The 21,583-nt window shown below is 54.9% G+C and overlaps 8 protein-coding genes across 8 annotated transcripts; 5 read left to right on the top strand and 3 right to left on the bottom strand.

The window, feature by feature from the left end:
* Positions 1-1,278: 1,278 nt before the first annotated feature.
* Positions 1,279-4,237, top strand: BU26DRAFT_338398 (uncharacterized protein). The gene is made up of 2 exons (XM_033822281.1): positions 1,279-2,021; positions 2,148-4,237. Exons 1-2 carry the CDS (start codon positions 1,586-1,588, stop codon positions 4,073-4,075), a joined length of 2,364 nt encoding a protein of 787 aa, XP_033683584.1. The 5' UTR covers positions 1,279-1,585; the 3' UTR covers positions 4,076-4,237.
* Positions 4,238-7,256: 3,019 nt separating this feature from the next.
* On the top strand, positions 7,257-7,922 carry BU26DRAFT_338370 (uncharacterized protein). Its single transcript, XM_033822279.1, has one exon. It carries the CDS (start codon positions 7,411-7,413, stop codon positions 7,801-7,803), a length of 393 nt encoding a protein of 130 aa, XP_033683583.1. The 5' UTR covers positions 7,257-7,410; the 3' UTR covers positions 7,804-7,922.
* BU26DRAFT_338357 (Pkinase-domain-containing protein) lies at positions 7,902-9,986 on the bottom strand. Its single transcript, XM_033822277.1, has 4 exons — positions 8,807-9,986; positions 8,504-8,757; positions 8,082-8,456; positions 7,902-8,027 (listed from the first exon to the last, which is right to left on the bottom strand). Exons 1-4 carry the CDS (start codon positions 9,557-9,559, stop codon positions 8,000-8,002), a joined length of 1,410 nt encoding a protein of 469 aa, XP_033683582.1. The 5' UTR covers positions 9,560-9,986; the 3' UTR covers positions 7,902-7,999.
* On the bottom strand, positions 9,987-11,825 carry BU26DRAFT_338368 (glycosyltransferase family 8 protein). The gene is made up of 3 exons (XM_033822278.1): positions 11,640-11,825; positions 11,112-11,588; positions 9,987-11,058 (listed from the first exon to the last, which is right to left on the bottom strand). The coding sequence occupies exons 1-3, from the start codon at positions 11,695-11,697 to the stop codon at positions 10,415-10,417; spliced, it is 1,179 nt and encodes a 392-aa protein (XP_033683581.1). The 5' UTR covers positions 11,698-11,825; the 3' UTR covers positions 9,987-10,414.
* A 222-nt stretch (positions 11,826-12,047) lies between these two features.
* On the top strand, positions 12,048-12,809 carry BU26DRAFT_397900 (RNA binding protein; the record flags this gene model as incomplete). The annotated part of the gene is made up of 1 exon (XM_033822763.1): positions 12,048-12,809. A coding segment is annotated over one exon (762 nt), but the record flags the coding sequence as incomplete, so codon positions are not given.
* Positions 12,810-14,428: 1,619 nt separating this feature from the next.
* Positions 14,429-15,044, top strand: BU26DRAFT_338314 (uncharacterized protein). Its single transcript, XM_033822276.1, has 3 exons — positions 14,429-14,540; positions 14,606-14,889; positions 14,939-15,044. Exon 2 carries the CDS (start codon positions 14,609-14,611, stop codon positions 14,882-14,884), a length of 276 nt encoding a protein of 91 aa, XP_033683579.1. The 5' UTR covers positions 14,429-14,540; positions 14,606-14,608; the 3' UTR covers positions 14,885-14,889; positions 14,939-15,044.
* A 1,154-nt stretch (positions 15,045-16,198) lies between these two features.
* BU26DRAFT_506266 (nitrate transporter-like protein) lies at positions 16,199-17,931 on the top strand (the record flags this gene model as incomplete). The annotated part of the gene is made up of 5 exons (XM_033826899.1): positions 16,199-16,350; positions 16,407-16,425; positions 16,481-16,836; positions 16,883-17,691; positions 17,747-17,931. 5 exons carry the CDS (start codon positions 16,199-16,201, stop codon positions 17,929-17,931), a joined length of 1,521 nt encoding a protein of 506 aa, XP_033683578.1.
* Positions 17,932-18,215: 284 nt separating this feature from the next.
* BU26DRAFT_551842 (uncharacterized protein) lies at positions 18,216-19,826 on the bottom strand (the record flags this gene model as incomplete). Its single annotated transcript, XM_033832124.1, has 2 exons — positions 18,216-19,517; positions 19,627-19,826. The coding sequence occupies 2 exons, from the start codon at positions 19,824-19,826 to the stop codon at positions 18,359-18,361; spliced, it is 1,359 nt and encodes a 452-aa protein (XP_033683577.1). The 3' UTR covers positions 18,216-18,358.
* Positions 19,827-21,583: the final 1,757 nt, after the last annotated feature.

Raw genomic sequence — 21,583 nt, 5'->3', positions numbered from 1 at the left:
CAGGAAATAGGCTATGGAGGCACCGTAGCCGCCGCGAGCGAGTTCAATATATTAATTAGAAGGACTCGATGTTCGAATGCTGCCCCCCTGCAGGTGTGTTCCAACCCGGCGGCTCGCCGCAGCGAATCCGTTGCGACGGGATCTCTAAGAACGACAGTTGGTACAAGGATGATTCTAGAGATACAAGAGCGTCTCACGGGAAGCCTTGAGATTTGTATAGAGAGCCTAGATGTTCGATTATTGTTCTGCGTCCTAATTTGCATCATCCCGATCGAACCGACGCGTCGCGCGTCTCGCCCAGACGCCCAACCGTAGCCGGACGTGCTCAGTGGAGAGTATCAAGCCCATTAGAGGGGAGCCAAGTATAGATATCATACTGTAGACGGTCGTGGGGGTCGTGGCATCGGCGTGCATGTTGCGGGTGGCGGATTCACGATGGTATCTGGCGGGCTTCAGCGACGGGCCCCCAGGGGCCAATTGCACTTCAGCGGGGCACCGAGTATACGGGAGCGAGACGCGATGACTTCCTATGCTTCATATTGCCCGTGAGGGTATCTCGAGGTCTTGAACCGGTTGTCTGTCGAGGGCGTGGGGACGGCGCAGCTGGCGTCGGGCGGCGGAAAAGGGGAATCGGGTACGCGCATCGGGACTGTGCATGCAATCAAAGAATATACGACACAGAATGTATTCTATCGAGTCCGAAGACACTGGAGAGCGTGTAGAGATACCGCAGCAGCGTGTTGTGGGAGTGGTCGGACTTGGGAACTTTTCGTTGGGGGTAGCTTTAGCGCCTGCCTTCTCCGCACCGCGGGAGCATCGAATGATGAATTGCCGCAACCTGTGCCATCAGGAGATGCTGCAGTCTATCAATGCTGCCCCAGGGCTGTCCGGCATGCTTGGGGATGGAGCAGGATGTCACGGAATCGGGCGTCTTGATGGGAAGCAAGCTGCGGGGAGGATGATCGCTTGATGCCCTTCTCGTTAGGGCAGCGCCATGGCGCCCCTAGCCATACCCCCGGCTCTAAACGCGCCCAAAGCTCCATTGTTGTGCGCAACGTGCTTCTCACGTCACTCAAAACGGCCGCACGGCCATAGAGAGGCGGAGAGGGGCTGCGGAAGTTGGGAGAGGGAGCGCGGAGCTGGCGGCGGTGGAGTAGAAGCCTGCAGGCGTAAACACAGCGCTTCTTCTCCGCTCGACGGACCGCATCGAGACCGGCTCGCCCTTCACCACCCCTGCACCGCCGCGGGCAGATAGGGAAGCTTCGACCTCGCCCAGGCTCACCCTACGTCCCCTCTCCTCCCCACTCCTTCCTCCGCCTCGCCCGTCTCCTTCCTCCAGCTGGAGGCGGTCAACACACCGACGCCGTCGAGGCAGTCGCTCCTGACTGCTGCGGCTTTTGTTGAGAGCCCTCCTGCCTCCTAGGAGCTCCTCTGGTGCTGGTAAGTTAAATCTCGACCTCGCCACCGTCGTTCCACCCTCACACTTCACACTCCTATTCTTCCTTTCCTCTCCTCGTCAGATATCTCTTCAGGCCGCCCTGCTGGACTCGCAAGGAGTTGTGGCTTCAAAACGTCGAGTTGAGCCATGGCTTCCGAAGACTTCCACCTGCCTGAGCTCACCCAATCCAGCTTCGCAGGCCAGCCCTACCAGCTGTACCGCACGCAGACTGACCCTCCGTTCTACTTTCCTTCTTATGACGCTGAGTATCACCCGTCTCAATCGGCGTCTCTCGCTTCACTCCGCCCAGTTCGAGTCTCGGCTATCGAGCGGGCCGGAATCAAGATGACCGCGCAGGCGACCATCACTTTCTCACGACCGGGCGTGAAGCCTCCGGTATACGTGGTAAGCTCGCTGAATGTCCCCCCGTGGGCCGCCGTCGAGATGGACGTCAGTCCATACAAGACCGACTCCGGTGATCTGATGTTCACCCGACATTTCGAGAACGTACCGGAGGGCGAATTCCAGTACAAGGTCCGAATCGGCGAGGCTCAATGGGCTATTGACCATTGTGTGCGAACCAGTAAGTCACTCCCCTCAAGCACCATCGACCGCTGGCTATGGGGTTGTGGAAGGTCTGGTTCCGGTCGTCCATGCACCAATAGGGCCAGGAATATGCATAGAGAGGAGCAAGCTGACATCCACCTAGTCATCGATGAAAGTGGCATAAGCAACAACATTGGGGTTGCTGTGTGTGATCCCCAACCTGATCCGGCGAGGGTTTCTCCAGACGCAACGGCGAAGGAGAAGCGCTACGGCACGAACCCAACCCCAGGCCAGGCCACAGTCCCTCCAACGTTTGGTCAGGGAGCCGAAGAGCAGCAGGGCCGCGAAGGACGTATCGACAGCTCCACTGATGAGACTCAGTTGCCGGCTGCTCCTCAGATAGTCGTGCAAGAGGAGCCGCATCTCGAGCCAGGTACTGAAGAGGAGCGCGCCGCGCCCCTCTTTCCCCACGAGTCTCTCAGCTCAGGGCCCGGCATATTGACCCCGTCGGATGACAGCGACTCCGGGGGTCGTCCCACGTTCCACCACCAGAACGCCGCAGATCAATCCATCCTCGCCCCGAGACTCACGCCTAGCAACGCCTCCCTCTTTTCTCATGATGCCGGCGGACTCAGGGCCAGTAACGCTTCCGTGTTCTCCAGCGAAACCGGCTTCTTTGGCCCGATGGACGACGTCGACGAGTTAAGCCACGGTCCCCTCCTCTCTCATGAGAGGGGGTTGAACCGCAATGAACTTGACGACGGCCCACTATTCCCACACGAGACGGACATGTCCCGCCAATACCATAGCCAACAGCAGTGGAGGGCTAGGAACCTCTCGGAGGCCAACATTGATCTCTTCACCGCACCACAGGACGGCGGCCTTGACACCCGTCCTTCTGAGCTCGATCGCCCCCCTAGCCTCAGCCATGAGATCCTCCGGCCGGATGTCTACGTGCCCGGAGCGCCTGTCACCCGCCGCCAGCGTACAACGATCAAGGACGAGGCCCCTCTCATGGCCCACGAGCGGCCGCCATTGTCCTATATGACCGAAGCGCCTGTCACCCGGCACGCGCGTACACCGACCAACAACGAGGCTCCTCTTCCCAATGAGCAGTCGGCATCCGCTCCCAGTGAGCGTACATCAAGTATCGCCTCTTTTGGAACGTTCCTTCGTCGCACCACAGCAGCGGAACCAATCTTCGGACAGCGGGGCGGTTTTGCGTGGGATCGAAATTCGGGCCGCAGCAGCCTACCTCATAGTCTGCCCCCGTCCGATGAAGAGGATGACAACCTTCGAGACCCATCTTTGGAAGTATTTCCTACATCTAGAGAGCAGATCTTACACCGAGTTGCGACAATTAGCACACATCTGCCGGAGGATGAGAGCTCTGGCTCGCCTTATAATGCGCAGTCCCCAGACCCCAGTGTGCTATCGCAAGCGTGCTCCTCGGTCGAGCTGGCCCCAATCAGCTCTCATCTCTCGCTACGTGCAATCGCGGAAGATACCGTTCTCGAGGATGAGGAGGACGGTAACGACTCGAACCTTCCGTCGCCTGCCCTTATGATTCCGACCAAGTCAGCTACAGCCGACCAAGTTGAACCCCGCGAGGACGAGACCAGCGGCGACGAGCTCGCTACGCCAATGCCGCGGGAGGAGTGGCTAGAGTCCGCTTCGGTCGGAGCGGAACAGGAGCCAACTGTACATTGTGCGCAGTCTAGCGACCCAGAGAGAATCAGGAAGCGGAACGGCGCCAGTGACGGGACGAAGCGTTTCGGAAGGGTTTTCAACACGGTCGCGACCCCCACCACTGTTCTTAATCCACCGACGCCACCAATGGCTCCAGAGAGAGCTTTGGTCAACCCAAACGGACGGCGAACATACCCTCGTCCCCTCACTCGAGAGTCAATGAGGATTTCCCCGGCGCCACCTCGCTTTCCCGTCGGAGGACCCTCAGATTCGCCACCACCAAACCCGGATGACTTCCGGACGCCCACGCCGACGCAACTAGCAGAGCCCGAGAATGAGGGCTTCTTCACGCAACTACTGCATGCCATGTTCTGCTGCAGCGGAATGCGGTCGACAAGGTAAACTCGAACTTCACTTCGATATCGCAAAACATCGCCGTATCGACCTGCCCGCGAGGCCGACAATCGGTGCCATCTGTGGCTAATTTTCGACATCTTTCTTCCTTCTTTTTCTTATCTTCGGCACCATTTCCTCGGCTGACAGGGATCAGTACCGCGGTATTCGTGGTCATACTCGCAGCAGCGGCGTACTACTACGTCAATGTTTGGGCGGGATAGACTTTACGAAACGGAACACACGACACGGTATCGCACCGGACCGAATATGGCGTTCTAACTGTACAACATTAGCTTTCTACATGGCATACAAAAAAGGAGGGTAGGCTGCATGGCGCATGAGATGGATGGAGGTATCTGTATGCTTTTCACGATGCGATCGAGACTCATGGTATATGATAAGACGATGGTATGGCTAACGAGGCATGACTGTACGAGGTGGAGATTAGCGGCTGGGTTACCACGATGTATCCCACTTACTGTCTTCTTTCCCCCGAATACCCCTAATGGATAAGTAGTACTTTCGATTTGTGTGTTCTGCGTTGTAGGTGTGCGTGTTGTGGTGATGTGCGGGCTCCGCAGCTGCTGCTCGCTGCTGTGATTGCGACGCGCTTGCCTCCGCCGCACTCCTTTGACGCTGACATGCGCTTGTCTTTTGTTCTCGCAATTGCTAACTCCTAGGGTGTTATGCGTTTGCTCAGAGAGAGCGCGAAGGGCGCGCCAACGTCGCTGCTAGAGGGTTAGCACGCGGTCGATGCGGAGGTAGACGCGGAGGTCCGTGGATGGGAGCTGGCTGCACCTCCGCGCGCCAGACAGCCAGGCTAACGATGCGCAGGCTGTAGTGCTATGCTGTCGGACGCAGCATTCTCGCCCTGGTTCCGTGTAGATAAGTAGGAGCGACGAGCGGAGTGTACATGGCGCATGTACGTTGTGCGCTCCCGCTGTAGATCGAACTACCCTATACGAACCTCAACACCAACTTGGCCCCGTGCGGCACCTTCTGGAGCTCGTACTTTTGTCCGCGTCGTCGACTGAATGCGTCTCGTTCTTCGCGTATGCGGTCGCTAGTTCCGACTTCATTACTGCACTTCGTCAGCTCCGACCCCTTAGCCCTTGGGTAACCCCCGCACAGCCTGCACGCTGGATCGGGATGGAGGGAGAAGAAACGTACGAATCGAGCTAAAGCCCTCCGCAATGCACATGCTCGCTTCTTCATGGAGCACCCAGAGGTACCGGCGCATTTCCTCGAGCTTCTCCACGTCCTCCCTAGGAGCAGTACCCACCTCCCCAGCTCCAGGAACGCGTCCGGGTTGCGGTGTACGATTGCGGGGGAAGCGCTGATCCGCACGCCGCCGGGGATGTAGTGGCCAGAATCATGGTGCTTCGTGGGAGGAGGGATGCGGTATTGTAACCGCGGCGTTAGCGTTGGTGTGTAGGCGTGTAGGACCTCAGCCGCCGCCGCAGCCTCACCATCACACCGACGAGCTTCAATCATCCAGCTGCTCGAAATCCAGAACCCTATCTATACATGCATCTTCCATCCGCTCGTCGCTCCTCAGCCTCCCCTGCATCCCAGCCCGCCTCCCCATCGCAGCTCCATACCCACCACTGTCCGCGGCGCCTCAAACAGTCCAGCAGTCCAGCCGCGACGCGCTCTCATTCCCTTATCCGCATGCCCTGCATTTCATTCCCCAGCGCGAACGAAGCCTTGAGCTATTCCTACGCCGCGCTGCGCTGAGTGAGGCGCCTCCCTCCCTGCCTCCGCGTCCAGATAGCATCGACGCTCCTTTAGTCCAGGTTAAGCCCAAAATCAAGGAAGCACTCCAGCACTCCAACTCCCCCCGCGCCTATTCGTGCCATTTGGAGGCGAAGTAGCGAATATACACGCTGCTGCCGATGCAAAGGCCACCGTTCAGCGCTTCCTTGAACGCCCCCTATCCGCCTCGCTGTCTTGTTCCCTGTGAGCCGCGTTTATTAGGGAGTAGTGGCATGTCTTGCGTCTTCTCATGTGCGGTTAGGAGTTAGGAGGTGTGGTGGAATTGTGGGGTGTAGATGGAGCTGGAGCTGGAGCTGGAGGTATGGTAGAGGTGTACTGAGTCTATCTCTTTGGGCTGGGCGGAATGGGGAGAACGTTTTTGATGGATGTATATCTTGTGCGGCGCCGCGGCGTAGCACTCGTAGCTAGAAATCCTAAGCCTGAGCTCGCGGGGGCAGATACAAATTCTAAGCCTCCCTACAAACCGTTTAGGCACGATATATAGCTGAGAAAAAGGTACACAAGTCAGTCAGTCAAGCCCAAGCGGTAAAGTAGAAGATCTTCGGAAGAGGCGGTGTTCGTAGTGCTGAATAACTCCACCCATACCGTACGTGTATCGATACACGATCAATGCCTCGCACTTTAATCTTGTGGTTACCAGCACGTGCATGTGGATGGATAGGTGTATGGGTGTATGGGTGTTGACGTACTAGCTAGCTACTTATATATGCATGTGCATGTAGATTGCTGCAATCCTTCCCCGGGGTATATCTACGAACTGCATCTACATCTTCTTTCTTTTTCTGTTCTTCGTCTCCACTCGCTTCTCAGTTGAATCGAGTCGAGTCGAGTTGAGCTGGATCAGCGAAAGCGTGGCTAATTTCACCATGGCAAACAGGGATGAGGGGACGGCGCTGCTCTTGCGATTGCTCTTGCAATTGCTCTGCTATTCTATTCTCCCCCCCCCCTCTCCCCCAATTTAGATCTATTATTATCGTGTATCTGCACACACGCAAACAGATAGAATAGCCAAGTCATACCCATACCCTTCCACCCTTCCTCCCTCCCTCCCTCCCTCCCTCTATCAATTCATTTATTCAACTCATTCCACCCCATCCCACTTCACCCCCGATGTCCAAAAAATACAAGACAAGACGTCCATCCAGCAAGGGAAGCGCAGAGAAACGAGAAAGTTGGTATAGGAGGACGAGGAGGACGAGCAAGAGAGCTAATGTATGCATTCCCCCATGCAGTAGTAGCCGAATATATTGTAGCTGAATAGTACAGCAACGCGGCGCAACGCAATGCGATGATTCTTCTCTTCCGTTGCCTTCTCTTCTCCTCTGCTCTACTCTACTCTTTCCACGCTTACTTACCTACTCGAGACTTATCAGAAAATGAATTCACAACCCGAGAAGGTTAGTAGAGCTATGTGTTGTTAGCGGGAGGGAAAGGAAAAGGGACCAACAAACGAACGAAACGAACGAAGCAGCAAACACTCACTCTCCCCAGCCGAATAGCCGAGAATCCGATATGTAAACGCCTCTTCCACCAATACCCTCACGCCCAAACCAATCCATCATCACATGCCACATGCCACATGCCGCACGCAAAAAACATCCAAGCACAAACATCATCAAGAAGCACAGGCGGCCCTCTCAGGGGCTCATATTCCTATTCCTAATTTTGCAAATACAGCGTCATCCAAAGGCGGGGGCCACGCTCCACGGTCCAGACCGCCCCGGATTGACCCACTCCGACAGCACTTCGATGTTGTAATTGAGCAAACACTCCGCCCCACACCGAAACCCACGCATACCCCCTCCTCTCTGACGCAAAGCCTAACGCAGAGAGCTAAGTGGACGAACGGCCGCACGCAGCAAAGGGCGCTATCCATACATGCGCAAAGGGGGCAGAACCGGAAGAAGCGCGTCAGAAAGCCAGGAAGACTTCGGGACAACAAGGATAAGGGGAAGTAAAAGAGGTAAGACACGAGAGAATACATGGGGGGCCAGGGGCTGGCGCCCGGTTGTTTTATTGAGGATGTCGCTGCAGGCCGTTGCAAGCGCGGAGTTTTGATGCCGTAAGTAATGATGCGGCGAGGAGAAGTGGACCGCGGTACCTCGCTGTGGAGAGTGCCCGATTCGGAGAATGGCTGCGTGCAGCGGGATTCGATCAGAAGTCGGGGAACAGGTGACCATGTCTAACGCAGCGTTGTCAGCATTCACAAACGTACAAGGCGGAAAGGTCAACGTACGGGTCTTCGCCACTCTGTCCGTATGCCTCAGTCTCCTCAGGATACTTGTCGAACTGGCTGGCATCTCCGACACCGGCCCGAACCGGGGGCACATACGGCGCATCGATGTCCTTCTTCTGCAGCCTCTCCCACGTCACCTCCGCAAACCAGGGGTGGTTCATCACGTCTTTGCTTCCGGCGTGCAGATTGCCAAGCCGCTTGGTCAGATCGGGCGTGATGAGCTTCTGGAGCAGGTCCTGGGCGTCCGGGTGGATATACGGCGGATATTTTACGCGCCCCTTTAGGATGTTCTCGTAAATCTTCATGGGCGAGCCGCCGTCCCAGAAAGGCGTGAAGCCGCACAGCATTTCGAAGATGAGGATGCCAAGCGACCACCTTTTGTTGTCAGCGGAAACGGCTTGGTGAGCGGACAAAGAACTCACCAGTCCACGGACTTGTTGTACCCCTTTGATGCGACGACCTCGGGCGCAAGGTAGTCAGGCGTCCCGCACAAGGTCCAGGTGATGTCGGGGACCTCTTTTGCAAAACCGAAGTCGGTGATTTTCAGATGTCCGTGTCGGTCCAGCAGCAGGTTCTCGGGCTTCAGGTCGCGGTAGATGATGTTCTGCGCGTGTAGATAATCGAGCGCGAGGGTGACCTCAGCAGCGTAGAATTTGGCGACGGGGTTGGGGAATCGCTGGACAAGGTAAGCATAGGTATCTCAATCTGGAGCGTGCTGCTCTCACCTGGGATTTCCGCAGCAAGCTGAAGAGCTCGCCGCCTTCTACGAAGTCCATGACCATGTACAGGTTCTTTGAGTCCTGAAAGGTGCCCCACAGAGTGATCAGGAACGGGTGCTTGACCTGCTGCAGCATGCGGCGCTCGTCATTGGTGTGCTCGACCTGCTTCATCTTGACCACCTGGGCCTTCTTCAGCACCTTGACGGCGTAGAAGCGCTGGTTGTGCTTGGACTGCACGAGGTGGACGCGCCCAAAGCTGCCGGTGCCCAGGGTCCGCTGGATGGCGAAGTCGCCGAGCGTGTACTTGCCCTTTGTGACGCGCACCTGCTGCGGCGCGGGCTGTGACTGCTGCACGCCGCCATTGGCGGGCTTGCTGGCGTGCTGCTGGTTCTGGTACTGGTGGTTCGTGGACTGGTTGTTGGACGGGTGTATCAGGTTCTGTATGCTCGGGACATTGTGCGATGTCTGCTGATAGGGCTCCGGAGATGACTGCGGGGTCGCGTAGGCCTGCTGCGGGTAGGTGGAGGGGTTCATGGAGTCGGCGGGCTTGTGGGAGGGCGCCTTCGAGGCCTGGGTGCTGTGCGAGGCGGCGTGGGCGTCCTCCTTGGTCGAGGCCTTGCTAATGACGGAGCCGCGGTTCTTGGAGGAGGTCGGGGTGATGGGCGAGCCGTCTTTGATGGGCGACGTCGGCGAGTCGAGCTCTCGGGAGCCCGTCGAGTCCTTCGTCCGCTTCTTCTTGAGGAATCCGAGAGTCGGCATAAGAGCGGCGGTGGAGGAATGCTGCCACGCCCTGGCTCGACGTGATCGCCGCGGGGGTCTTCAGCGGGAGGCAGCGCAGGCGACAATGGGCGGCTACAGGGCTGCTGGCGGAGGAATTGAAGCGCAGGCGGCGGGCGCGCGGGGCATAGGGGGAGCGGGTGGGCGAGGGCTGCTGTGTGAAGCGTGGTGGAGGGCGCCGCGCGGGTGAAGAGTGAGGGGGCTGGTCGCTGGCGGCGGTGTTGAGGCTCCCCCGCGAGGGCAGCAGCCGCGATTCAGCGGGCAGCGGGCAGCGAGTAACAAGGGATCGCTTACCAGGTCGCAGATCGGGCGGCCCCCGTCAAAGAAGATGCCGATGCCCATCCAGGGTGTCCACTGTGCAGCGTCGCCACGGTTGCGGAAGAATTCCATGCATTCAGCTAGCTCTCGTTCCGCGCGCCGCCGCCGCGTGCTATGTACGCAGGCAGCAGCAGCTCGCCGGCACTGCTCCTCTTGCTGCTGCTGCTGCTGCCGGTGAAGGGCGTTTGCCATTGAGGCGCCGTGTCGCACAGTGCGCGCCAGGAGCGGCCAATGGCCGTTGCGTCATGCTTCACGGCCGTCCCGAGAATCCGTGCGGACGGCGATCCTGAGAAACACAAGGCATCGAGACCCCGAACGCCCTCATGCCATTAATATCCATGCTGATCCCCCTCCAGACCAGCCCGAGCCCGAAAATCCCTCCTGAGGGGATAGCCACAGTGGCTCCCTGCCATATGAACAAGTCCCTCCGCATATATGTACAACAGATCAAAGGAAGCTTGCCCTTCAACCTCCCGCGTGTTCGGCGGGAAGAGAAAACCAAGGCGTATAGCGCAGTTCTTATAGTTCTGCAGCCGCCGTATCTCCTTCATCGGCGGCGACCGCCTGCAGCACGGGCCTCGTCCAGACCTCCAGGTCGAGCCCGCATACCTCCATGCGCCGCTGCCGGAATTTTTCATACAGCTTTTCCCATGCGTCCCTTGCCTGCCCGTTCTTGGGCCGCAGCTTGGCCCTGTCATAGTACGGCACGTCGTATTCTGGGCCAGGGAGCTCGGGGTCCGAAAGCCGCACGTACGTGGTCGCCTGCTCGAAGATGGTGGCATTAAAGCCGTCAATCGCATCCCGCAGCTTCTGCGACTCGTAGACCACGTTCCCCATGGAGAGCGACCAGTCAGAGATCAGCGACTCTGGCGCTGCGAATGCTTCCCGAAAGAGATCGATGTCTTTCACGGGCCTGGACGACCGCGACGCCTTCAGCTGCCGGAAGCTCTCGCGCGATGGGTGAATGAGCAGCAGAGACGTCGACAGATCCTTCCGTTCTGGCGTGGCGGGATATGCAGCCATCGGCTCACTCTTGGAAAAAGCAAGCAACGAGTCCAGGGCCGACGCATCGAGCAGCACGCCTGGCCCTTGGAGATAGATAACCCTCTCATACTCTGTGAGCAAGTACAGGCTTGCCAGGGAGTAGGAGGACGGTAATGAGTCTGGAGTAGGTACTGTTAGCTGCTGATACTGTTGTAGGAGATGCGATACCTACCGTCTCCTCCGTCAACGATGGTCTCCATCGGTATGAGAGTGACTCCATAACGCCGAACCGCTGTCCTGAGCAGCCGCCTCGTCGTGCTCATCTGGGGATCCCACTCATCCTCGCCGGCCTTCTTCAGCCAGATCCTTGGAAACATCAAAATCCTCTTCGCCGGACTTTTCATCTTGTGAAAGTCGGCAAGCAGCATCACTGCGCTGCATAGTTCGACGTGCGCCCTCACAACCTGCACATAGCCCAACCGGCTCCAATCGAGAGTTTGCCCAGCTATCAGCTGCTCGGCCGACTCATCCACCGCGGGCCTTCCGCCCATCGGTCTCGCCCACTTTACATTCAGTGTTGGCGGCTCTATTGGTATTGGTGCGGGTAGCGGCTTGGGAAGGCGCGGCTTGATCGCTGCTTGCAGAGAGTGCACGTATCTCTGCTGCAGCACGTATCCGGACAGGAAAAGCGCGAAGGTGAAGAGAAATACTGCAAGTGTCAATTTTGCAGCACGCCATAGCATCGAAGATTAGAACCCACCGATGGCTGCAGATAACACAATGGAGACCTGCCCAGACGTGAGCAACAGCTTGCCCATGTTGAAATAGCACAGAATGGAATATGAAACCGGGTATCAAAATGGGTATAGATGCTAAGCAATACAGCGCATGAAGAATGCAGCAACAGAGCTCGTGAAAGGCGTAAGTATCGTGAATTCGTGCGACGTAGTGAAGTGCAGCGATGCGATGCGCGTAGGGCTGTACTATTTACACCTGCGTCGGTCCGGCAACTATCGATAAGAAACCCTTGGCGTGAAATTCACAGCACCTTCACGCCTCCACGACCTACCATCACAGACCCAACGCCACCACCCACTCGCTCTCACCAACACGACGAAATAATGCGATAGCCCCACCCCACTTGCAACCCGCCACCATGTCCACCCTCCCCGCCCACGACCGCGCCGACGCCAAAGCGCTGCTCGACGACCGCGGCTACACAGGCAAACTGATCCGCGGCCAGAACCCCGCGCTGCTCTTCGAAAAGGGCGTGCGCGAGCGCATCATCGAGTCGTACTACTGGAAAGAGCAGTGTTTCGGCCTCAACGCCGCGACGATCTGCGACCGCGCCGCGGATATGAAGTTCATCGGCGGCACGACGGGGATCATGGGCCGGCCGACCCCGTTCCTGTGCCTCGCGTTTAAGCTGCTGCAGCTGGTGCCCGAGGATGCGATTGTGCGGGAGTATTTGAATTTTCGGGATGAGGAGGAGGGGGAGGAGGGGGATGGAGAGGATGGAGAGGATGCGATGGATGAGGATGCGAAGGATGACGAAAAGAAAAACGGCCAGGCAAACGGGCACACCCACGACAGCGATCTCAACGCTGCGGGGAAGCTGGGCTCGTTCAAGTACCTGCGCTGCCTGGCCGCGTTTTACATCCGGCTTGCCTGGGAGCCTGTCGACATCTACAAGACGCTGGAGCCGCTGCTCACCGACTACCGGAAGATCAAGCGGCGGACGAAGGACGGGTTTACTCTGACGTTCGTGGACCAGTTTGTCGATGATTTGCTGACTAAGGATCGTGTCTGCGCGACGGCGTTGTGGAAGCTGACGCCGAGGAGTATTCTGGAGGATTTGGAGATGCTTGATCCGAGGGAGAGTCCGCTGGCTGGGGAGGTGGATGCTATGGATGAGGATGAGGGGAGTGGGGAGAGCAGGAGCGTGAGTAGAAGCAGAAGCAGAGGCAGGAGTCGCAGCTGGAGTAGGAGTAGGAGTAGGAGTCGGAGCAGAGATAGGAGTTGGACTAGATCCCAGAGTCGGAGTCGGAGTCGAAGCCGAAGGAGGAGCAGGAGCGACAGCGAAGACTACAGAAGGCGAACGAGAAGCAGAAGTATGGATAGCCGGGATGGTCGGTGAGAGCCGCGCACAGCAGCGATTCTTCTGCATTGAGCATGACGATGACGGTCACCGGAACCGTCTTACGGTATTCAGATTTCACCTCGGTGTTTATCAAGCACCCAGGATTGGCGTGGCATCAACTCGACCCTGTATCCCACCCTGCAAAGTCCTCGGTGCTCTTCGCTGCCTACTCAAATCCAGAACTTTGCGCATCGGATACTCAACCCTTGTGGTTCTATCCCCTCGTCTCAGCATAGGATTCAAAGATGCCTCTAGCAGCGCTCGATCTCCTTGCGCTCCCAAGACAGCTTCGGGACAGGATCTATTCCCTACCTCTCGCGACCAAGGCTGCTGGATATGTCTTCGGGAAGGATGTCCGTGAAGAATGCTTCTGGGAGCCGGAGCAGCTCGAGGACGCGTTCACGCTGCGTCTGTTCCATCTACGAGGCGATGCCGCATGGGATGCTTGATCGGATCGAGCGGGCAGCGAATACAAGGCGGTGGCGGGGGAAGCGCGGTGGGGAGGCGAGGAACGAGTAGTAGGACTAGATGTGTACTTTAGACCGAGAGCTACGAATATTATGCTGGATGAACGGATAGTATGACGCGGTGAATAGATATGCAAAGATGGTGTCGCCGTCTCCGTGTAGCGTAAACAACTGAGGATCAACCTAAATACAAACTTGGATTCCCACTCCGCGCTCAGACTGAAGCATAGCCAGCTTCGTACTCTACGTCCTGTCTTCCTCCATGCACCGTATGAAAAGTCGTACACACCCCAATACATTTAATCGTTCCACAAACCCACATGTCTACGCAACACCACTCCCCCCTCCCTCCTCCATGCCCCCCCCAACATAACACAACACAACACAACCGACATTTCTATCACCCAGTCTCCGAGAAAACATGACGTTCGGCAGCTCTTCGGCCTTTTGCCATCCATGTAAGGCAAGTGCGACAATATCACGCGGCCAAGACTCTGCGTTTGTGTATCTCCGCGGAACGGAAGAGGTGCGGACCGGTTGGACTTCACGACAGAGTTTGCTACACGCGCTGGGGATGGGATGGGCGAGGAGCGGCGAGCGAGGGGAGGTGAGGGTAGTGGATGGGTGAGTTGATTAATGGGGTGTGTTGGGGTTTTGTGCTAATAGGGTTCTAGTGCTTGCTATGCTACAGCGTCGCCCGCTCGTGCGATGCTACGTGTATAGAGTGGCTGGCTTTGCGAACCGAGAGGCGAGTACGCGCTACGCATCGCTACTGATAAAAAGGCTTCTGTTGCATAGGTTTCAGCATGAGGTGGATGGACGGTAGACGTCTGGCGGCCTGGCTCGGAATTGGAGCGGCTTTGAGCGCTTACGCTTGTTCCCAGTGCGGCTGGTTGTTGCGGAGGTGGGTATGCTCTACGCGTGAGAGAGGATCATGCCCTTAATCGTTAAAAGCATCAGGGTTGTGGGCCTGCCCGGGACGAGGTAGGGGAAGTGCTGCCTTCGGTTCGGCATGCGGGTATGAGACGGTGCAGGAGCTTTGATATGGACGAAGGTAAGGGAGTATAGATGCTTGCGGGCACTCCGGCAGCGTCTCTGGCCTTGACGCGTAATCTCCAGGAGATGTTTTCCGTGGTCTTGGATCTTTCGGCTCCACTGAAAAACAGGTGGAGAGGACTCGTACGATGTCCGGCCCACAACGCACTGCTACGGTGTATTCGCCTCAGTCGACAATCTACAGGTGGGGATGATGGATCCAGCGACCGCATGGGAGAACCTCTTTCTTCGCTTCTCCGGCGTTGCTCCGCCGATGTCGCCGCCACAACCCTCGTTGGCGCCGGGGCTGCTCTGCATGGTACGGCTACTACCACGAGGAATCTGTATCCCCGCGGGAAGTAGGAGAGGTGCAGATTAACTTTGACAGACTTGGGACCAAGAAATTGAAACTCTTAGACTGCACTCCGGAGCTGAAGGATAGTCGATGGGGGTGTCGTTGGCGACAGCATGACAACAGCCGAGCATGGCGAAGAGATGGAATGATCGCCTATGGAAAGGCAGGTTATGGCCTTGTGTGAGCGAGGCTATTTAGTAGGCGCAGGTTGGTAGGCGCGGCGAAGATAAGGGACTGTCGGGCGATGTGATTGGTGAGTTCACTGCTGTGTACACAGACACCCTTCCTCCACAGGAACCAGAAGTGTTCAGTCCGCAAGAAAGTGACTGACAATCTCTAGAAAGAAAGTCTACGAGGCCTCCCGAACGGCTGGAGGCGTATCCTCAACTCGCGTTGATCCTGAGGTTGGCGCGAGTCGCAATTCGTGCGTCGCCAGGACCATCCCCCCGGACTCCAGGCTGCAAAAGCAAACCCAGGGAAGCCTCCGTCCTTGTCGACGCACTCGCCATTTTGGATTCCTCCGCATTTCGAAATCATTCGAGGGACAGCAGAGCGCTGGGTTTTTCCGGGGTACAGCAGCGATGGGCTCCCGATTTCGAGTTTCGGCGACACAGTCGACTCGACAACCACGACCGCGGAGATGCGGCGTACATATGTTGTATGGGAGAGCAGATAAGGATCGCCTGTTCGGGCCTGACCCTATGCCCCTAGCGTATGAGGATATCGCCAAGAGATAAGACAGGACGCCGCTCCGCTGCTGCCAAGGCACTCCCGCCCCCACCATCCCGCGCCTGAAGTCTTCAGCCAACCTCAGTCGACCGCAAAAACGTTCCGCCGTCCCTTTTCGGCGCTGAATCACTCGAGGTGGGCCATCAGCCAGACCCAACGAGATGCCGTGAAGCTCCCCAGGCGCCACAGCGCTGATCGGAAGGCTTGCTCCAACCACACCCGGCGCCGCTTGCTTTTGCTCCACCCGCTTGGCGCTCATTTCGCCCGCAACGATAACGGATTCGAGCTCCCCCTCCGCGCTCTAGACTGCCGCATGTACTCCGGAGAACGTTCATCTTACTTGGCGTCTGGGTGGAGCTGCACTACACGTCTTGACCAAGCTTGGTTTTGCGTCAGTGATCTTCACCGCGGAAGTACCGTTTAGACGTCTGTGTCGCTGCCCGCTATATATTCGTGTATCACGCCCTACCCTGGTCCTGCAAGGAAGCACGAACACCTCGTCTACATTCGATCTCGACCGGTTTCTCTCTTTGGCAAAGGCCCTTCATTCTCCTCAAAAGGCAGCCCACAGGAGACTACCCCCGGATTTCAACATGGGTTTCCAGCTGAAGCAGCTCTGGAGCGCTCCGGAAATCAACCCGTACAACAAGAAAGCAAAGTCCATCCCTGTGTTCAATCCTGTCGATAAATATGGACGAGTGTTTTTCTTCTCCTATTTGGGATTTTTCATTGCTTTCTGGTCGTGGTATGTGATCCCCACAATCACCTTCTCCGATCCCCACAATCGGCTGACTCTCGCAGGTACGCGTTTCCGCCTCTGGTATAGTGACCCGTAATCTATCCGCAACGATGAGCCCAGTCCTAACCTTCCATAGCTATCCGTAACCATCAAGAAGGATCTTCATCTCTCCCAGAATGAGGTCGCCAATTCCAACATTATCTCCTTGACGGCCACGCTCGTGATGCGCGCCATTGCCGGTCCACTCTGCGACAGATTCGGGCCTCGCCTCACGTTCGTCGGCTGCCTTCTGCTCGGAGCGATCCCGTCTGCGCTTGCTGGTACCGCCCACAACGCCGCAAGCCTCTATGCCATCCGCTTCTTCGTCGGTATTCTCGGCAGCACCTTCGTGCCTTGTCAAGTATGGACGACTGGCTTCTTCGACAGGAATGTGGTCGGAACTGCCAACGCCTTGGTAGGAGGCTGGGGTAACTCCGGTGGTGGTATTACTTAGTAGGTAGTCCCTTCTCCGCTCGTCCTACCCTACTAATGCCCTCAGCTTCGTCATGCCTGCTATCTACGATTCTCTTGTACACAAGAGCGGGCTGACACCTCATGTCGCCTGGCGTGTCTCCTTCATCGTGCCCTTCATCCTCATCACTGCTACCGCTATCGCCATGCTTCTCCTAACCGAAGACACTCCCACCGGCAAGTGGTCCGACCGCGAGAAGGCGGTACCTGTTGGCCACACCAACGCCACCATTGTCCCGACGACCGGCGACCTCACCGATAAGCCTACAACCACTGGCTCATTCTCTTCAAACGACGACAAGAAGACGCCTATCGTTCCAGCAGATGTCGAATCCGCTACCGGAGAAGTCCAGATCATCGACGAAGTCCAGCACGAGGTCATCGTCAGCCCTAGCGGCAAGGAGATCCTGAAAATCCTGTGCTCAATCCAGACTATCACGCTCTGCGCCGCATACGTCTGCTCGTTCGGCGGCGAGCTGGCTATCAACTCCATCCTGGGCTCGTACTACCTGAAGAACTTCAAGCACCTCGGCCAGACACAGACATCGTCTGGCCGATGGGCCGCCATGTTCGGTCTCCTCAACGTCATCACGCGACCGGCTGGCGGCTTCTTCGGCGACCTGATCTACAAGTGGACCAACCACAATCTGTGGGCGAAGAAGCTGTGGATCCACTTCGTCGGCATCATGTCCGGCATCTTCCTCATCGTGATCGGCAAACTTGACCCTAAGAATCTCGATGAGATGATCGGTCTCATTGCGCTGATGGCTATCTTCCTGGAGGCGGGTAATGGCGCTAACTTTGCGCTGGTGCCGCATGTGCATCCTTTCGCCAACGGTAAGACGCTCCCGTCCTGACTATCTGAAGCAGTCCGCTAACGTTGCGTGTAAAGGTATCGTCTCCGGCCTCGTCGGCGCCTCGGGCAATCTTGGCGGCATCATCTTCGCCATCATCTTCCGCTACAACGGCACGCACTATGCGCGCGTCTTCTGGATCATGGGCGTCATGGTCATTGGCTTGAACGTCGGGTTCATCTGGGTTCGGCCCATTCCAAAGGGCCAGATTGGTGGTCGCTAGGTGCACTTTGTTCGTCCGCGTCGAGTCTAAGTCTGGTCTTTCTGCTCGCCGCTATGGGCACGTTGCAATATACGTTCGAGATGTCGAGATACCTTAGATTTTGCATTGCGATATCCGCGGGCTAGGTTTTGTAATGAAAAAGTTTCTATTGGATTACAAAGAGTTCTACTCGTGGGCGTGTGCAGTTAAATATCTTGAGGCTTTCGTACTGAGATGTGCAATAATCCTGCAGGTGCAGTTCCACTCACAGCCAATCGAATGGATCCTTCTTGTTGCATGCAAACCCTCCTTGTAATGGCAGCACAGCCTCCTGTGGCGCAGGCAGCGCTAAGCCGGACGCAGCGCGAGGAATTGCTCTGCAGCCTACCTCCCTGTGATCCTGTCGGCAGAGTAATTCAAAACCCGTCTCCATTCAACCCGCACTCATCTACAGGACTGCCAGAAGTTTGTTAAACTCGTCAAATATCTCACTGTCGAACTCCTCGATGAGATCGTTGCCCACCTCTGCAGAAGTGAGCGTGTTGAGGAGGCACTTGCGGACCAGATTCGCCATCGTGTCTCCTGCAGATTGAGGGACTCTCTCTTTCGCCACCGACACCAGAGTCTCTTGGACGTTCAAAGCGTCTTTCGTGTAGAGCTCTGCCTTGGAAACGTCATCTTCCTCTGACATCTCGATGCCCGCGTGGAAGTCCAGATTCTCGAGCGCGTGCACATAGGCGTGCGACAGCGTTGGAGGATCGTGGAGAGTCTTTCCTGGGCGGAAGAGGACTTCCCAGGTCAGCAACTCCAGCATGCAGACACCAAGGCTGTAGATATCGTGGCCGATGTTGTAGTTTTCCTTGGCTTGTCCTTCTTTCAGCTGCCGATCCGGGTGCTGGTAGAGGCTTTTATGGACGCTGGAGTCTCCGAGTCTTGCTGTGGCCGTCCCGTGGATGATGCGCGCGTTTTGCCAGCCTGCGAGATAAAGCGAGGCGTCTGTGATGGCGTCCTGACCTTCCCTTTTGGGTGCGATGAGGGGGTTGTCTGGTCGGATGTGCTTATGCACCAGATCCAGTCGATGGGCTTGGAGGACTGCGATGGCAAGTTGGCTGCAAAGACGGATGCGCACGTTGAGCGATGGGGTTGGTGTGTCTGCAGCATAGATTTTCGCGAGAATAATGAGCTCGCAGCCTGGCTGAGGCCGATCGTAGACGAGGTCTACTGCTTCTCCAGCGGCATCCAGTCGGTAGCCGATTAGATGAGGTACGTTCCAGTGGGCAAGTGCGCGGCTTAGTTTAGTTGCTATATCGCGGATATCTCGCTCCGCTTCTTTTTTGGTGCTGTCCGTGTACGGTTTCGACTCTATCAAGACTTCCCTGTCGGTCGCCTGCGTTTGGCCCGGTGCGACATGTGATGCCTTCGCGGTCGAAATAGCTTCACTGACTTGTTTAAGTCCAGAGGAGCCAATGAGTCGCAAATCTTGAGCCGTGAGGAGCGCGGAATCGCTCGAGCTAACTGCTCGCATTCTCCCTACGCCTTGATGGAACTTCGAAGCAGCCTCGTCGAAGACGGCCACTTTAGACCTCAGCTCCTTTTCCGCCCGCATCCTGCGATACAATTTCAATCCGGCTGAGCCTGTGGGCTCAAGAACCGCGTCTATCGCCAATGGGAGGCTGTCCAGGATCCCGGAGAGGGAGTTGAAGTCTCTTGCCAAACGGTCCTCGCATCGTCGTCTGCGCCATCTCCAAATCTTCTTTGAGATCTTGCCTTCGATCACTAAGGCTGAAAAGCTTCAGGCTCTGTGCGAGTGCTTCGGTCTTCTTGTGGTCCTCTCGGCGTTGCTCAATTCGATCCCAAGAACAGAGCGACGAAACCGACCGCAGCCATTGCAAAGCGACGACCTCAAGTCCCGCCATTTTTGATATCCGCGAGAAATAAAACCGGTCTGTAGTGTGGAGTACCTTCGATGCGGAGCAGTGTGTCGATCTATCTCGAAATGAGGTGGTGGCCAAGGCTGAGAGCAAACCTTGGAACGTTCCACGATTTATTTTGGTTAGTCCTGAGGAGTCATGCGCTCGATGGCTTATTTCCCTATTGGTCTCTCCTCTGGGTAGCTGAAAAGCATGATATGGTGCTACTCCGCCTTTCGCTATGAAGCCGACCTACCAGCGTGCGGAGAGTCTGCCACCGGGCGCCGCATGCAGCTGCGGACAGCTCAGCTCCTCTCAGCCCTCTCGCAGCCGCCCCAAAACACGAGGGATGCAGCGCTGGGCAAGATATTGTGGCCGCTAAATGTTAGAGAGGCGCACCGTTCGCGTAACTACCGTAGCGCGCAATAGAGGTTCTGTAAAGCTATTTCTTAATAATATTATCTAGAAAGAGTTAACTAACGTACTTGATAAACGAACCCTCCAGACAAACGAGCCCCCCACGATTTCTTGGCAAGGAAAATTAATAAAAATTAACAGGTTTTTCTTAAATAACGTACTTTACAAGCGAACCAACTACACAAGCGAGGAGACCACCTTTTTCTTGGCAAGAAAATCAACGAAAATTAACCTATTTTTCTTAAATAACTAAGCGAAATCTTAATATTTTTCTATAAAAACTTATATATATATTCTTTATAGTATATTACACCTTATAGTAAAGTTATACTAAGATATATTACGTAATTAAAAAGCTATACGTATTTAGGTAACTTTTAAGAAAAATCTAGTTTACTTCTAGTTAGTACTATTATATCTCTATAATAATCTATAAAACTTATAGTATATAGTATTTATAACTTAATAAAGGTTTCTAGAAAACTTTTATAGAGCTAGCTCTTCTAGGTATAGCGTAATAAGAGATAGAAGTTAGAAAAATATCTTTTTTAGAGTTTTCTTTTCTAACTAACGTACTTTATAGGCGAAAGCCCTACACGGGCGAATCCTCTACAATTTCTTAGCAAGAAAAATTAACGAAAATCAACTCGTTTTTCTTAAATAACTAAGCGAAACTTTAATATTTTTCTATAAAAATTTATATATATATTCTTTATAGTATATTACACCTGCTACTAAAGTTACACTAAGATATATTACGTAATTTAAAAGCTATACATATTTAAGTAACTTTTAAGAAAAAATCTACTTTTCTTCTAGTAAGTACTATTATATCTCTATAATAATCTATAAAACTTATAGTATATAGTATTTATAACTTAATAAAGGTTTCTAGAAAACTTTTATAGAGCTAGCTCTTCTAGGTATAGCGTAATAAGAGATAGAAGTTAGAAAAATATCTTCTTTAGAGTTTTCTCTTCTAACTATATATATATATAGTTAATCTAGCTATAAATCTTATTATTATATAAATTATAGTAGACTTTAACTATATAGAGCTTATTAACTAATAATATACTAGCTTTAAGTAGTTATTTAAAAGTAAAGCCTTTTTATAGTATAGTATAAAAAGATAGAAATATACTAAAACTATATTAAAATTATTACTTCTAAATATATAGAAGACTTATAATATATAACTTTATATAGCTAGATTATTAATATATATCTATAGTTAGAGAAGAAAAGTCTAAAAAGAGTTTTTTAAACTTCTATCTCTTATTACGCTATACCTAGAAGAGCTAGCGCTATAAAAGTTTTCTAGAAACCTTTACTAAGTTATAAAT

Source organism: Trematosphaeria pertusa (genome assembly GCF_010094035.1).
Source record: "Trematosphaeria pertusa strain CBS 122368 unplaced genomic scaffold BU26scaffold_8, whole genome shotgun sequence".
NCBI classification, from domain to species: Eukaryota; Fungi; Ascomycota; class Dothideomycetes; order Pleosporales; family Trematosphaeriaceae; genus Trematosphaeria; species Trematosphaeria pertusa.
Note: the sequence above shows the minus strand (reverse complement) of the source record. Positions and strands in the feature narration are given on the sequence as shown.